Genomic DNA, 1,868 nt, shown 5'->3' on the forward strand with positions numbered 1-1,868 from the left:
ATCTCTTATGGCATGGGCACTTCAGGTTTTGATCGGGAATTGGTTGTCAGTTCCAATTTTCATAAGCATGTCTCTTGTATTTTCTAAGGTTCTTATAGTTTGAGGTTTTACGTTTAGGTCTTTGATCCATTTAGAGTTGGTTTTTATGTATGGTAATAGGTAGGGGTCTTGTTTTAATGTGATGCATGTGGTCAGCCAGTTTTCCCAGCACCACTTACTAAATAGGTCCTTCTCTCCCCAGTGGTTGGTGGTGGAGGCTTTGTTGAAGATGAGTTGGCTGAGAAATTGAGGTTTTGCTTCCAGAATCTCCATCCTGTTCCATTGATCTATATACCTGTTCTTGTACCAATATCATGCTGTTTTGATTATTGTAGCCTTATAATAATGCTTAAAGTCTAGGAGCATGATACCTCCCACTTTGCTTTCTTTTGCTGAGGATTGTTTTGGCTGTTCGTGGTTGTTTATGTTTCCATATGAATTTCTGTATTGTTGTTTCCAGGTCTGAGAAGAATGCTACTGGTCATTTAATGGGTATTGCGTTAAATCTGTAGATTGCCTTGGATAGAATGGACTTCTTAACAATGCTGATTCTTCCAATCCATGAGCATGGAATATTTTTCCATTTGTTTGTGTCATCTTTGATTTCTTTGATCAGTGTTTTGTAGTATTTGTTGTAAAGGTCTTTTACATCTCTGACCAGGAAGATGCCAAGGTATTTCGTTATTTTTGTGGCTAATAATCAAGTTTTTAAAAAAAAATCCAAATGTGTTTATTGGGATGGTTTCCCATTCATCTTGATTGGGGTGCTTTTAGTGCTGCTTCCTCCTGAAGGAACATCCTTCTGTGAGCCTTGCTTTTCCTCCTGTAGGCTGATAGAGGACAGTGGAGCAGCCAACAAACAAAACTACTGTTTGTGCATGGCTGAGGACCATGGTGATTTTATAGCATCTTGGGCATTTCACGTCCATGAAGCAGGAGTTGGGGCTCTGCACCAGGCGTTTCTTCTCATGTTTCCTTTTCTCCTTCTCTGGAGAGGGATGGAGGACGTCACTTGCAAAAGGCATTATCCCATGTCACCGCTGGAAAAGCATAATCAACTTTTTAAGCATCTTTTTTCCCTCTACTTATTCTTTGAAGTCAGGTGTGTTCTTTACACTCACGGCACATGTCAGTTAGGACTGGCCACAGTCCAAGTGCTTAGAGCCACATGTGGCCAGTGGCCACTACATGAGACAGTGCAGGTCTCTAGAATAAGTGAGCTGTGGGGGACAATGTGCACATGCTCATGAAGATGAACGATGGGGATGAGAAAAGGATCGGAGAGGCAGGTGGTCAGGCCTCGGGGTGGGAGCCTGAGGGAAGCACCAGCCGATGAACATCATGGCAGTGTCCAGAGTCAGCTCAGCCAGGCCAATGGGGATGTAGGAGGAGGGGAGGTGTGTAGGGGGATGGGATGTGAGGTGCTGGCAGGAGGGTAGTAAGAGGATTCTGACCCTGGAACGGCACAAATGACCCAGTCACAGAAGTATTCGGAAGCGAGAAAAACCAGCTATGACTTGCATGAGTTCAACCCAGATTTTGGCCTCTGAACATATTGACTGAGCAGCTACTCTGTGCCAGGGACTATGAATAAAGGGGCAGATAAGATGGCCCAGGTACCTTTCCCATAGAAATCCCATTATAATGGAGGGAGGTGGACAATAGACGAGCAATCAATAAACAAGTCAATTTCAGATTATGGTAAGTTTGTGATGGGGTCAGGGAGAAGCAGGGCGAAGGAAGAGGCTGGGGGAGGGTGGAGACAGCTTAGGTTGAGCGGTGAGCTGGGCACTTTCCATCTGTTCTTGCAGACCCACCCCCATCTTTCT

General features: G+C 44.6%; 1 protein-coding gene across 1 annotated transcript; it reads right to left on the reverse strand.

The window, feature by feature from the left end:
- Positions 1-768: 768 nt before the first annotated feature.
- On the reverse strand, positions 769-1,064 carry LOC103271476 (40S ribosomal protein S27-like). The gene has a single exon (XM_008068942.1). The coding sequence runs from the start codon at positions 1,062-1,064 to the stop codon at positions 810-812; it is 255 nt and encodes an 84-aa protein (XP_008067133.1). The 3' UTR covers positions 769-809.
- Between the last annotated feature and the right edge of the window lie 804 nt (positions 1,065-1,868).

The sequence above is a fragment of the Carlito syrichta genome, unplaced genomic scaffold, assembly GCF_000164805.1.
Source record: "Carlito syrichta isolate Samal-C Ts95f unplaced genomic scaffold, Tarsius_syrichta-2.0.1 Scaffold311689, whole genome shotgun sequence".
NCBI lineage: Eukaryota > Metazoa > Chordata > Mammalia > Primates > Tarsiidae > Carlito > Carlito syrichta.

Coding starts and splice junctions, on each gene's coding strand:
- LOC103271476 (XM_008068942.1), bottom strand. CDS start 1,064: ATGCCTTTTGCAAGTGACGTCCTCCATCCCTCTCCAGAGAAGGAGAAA.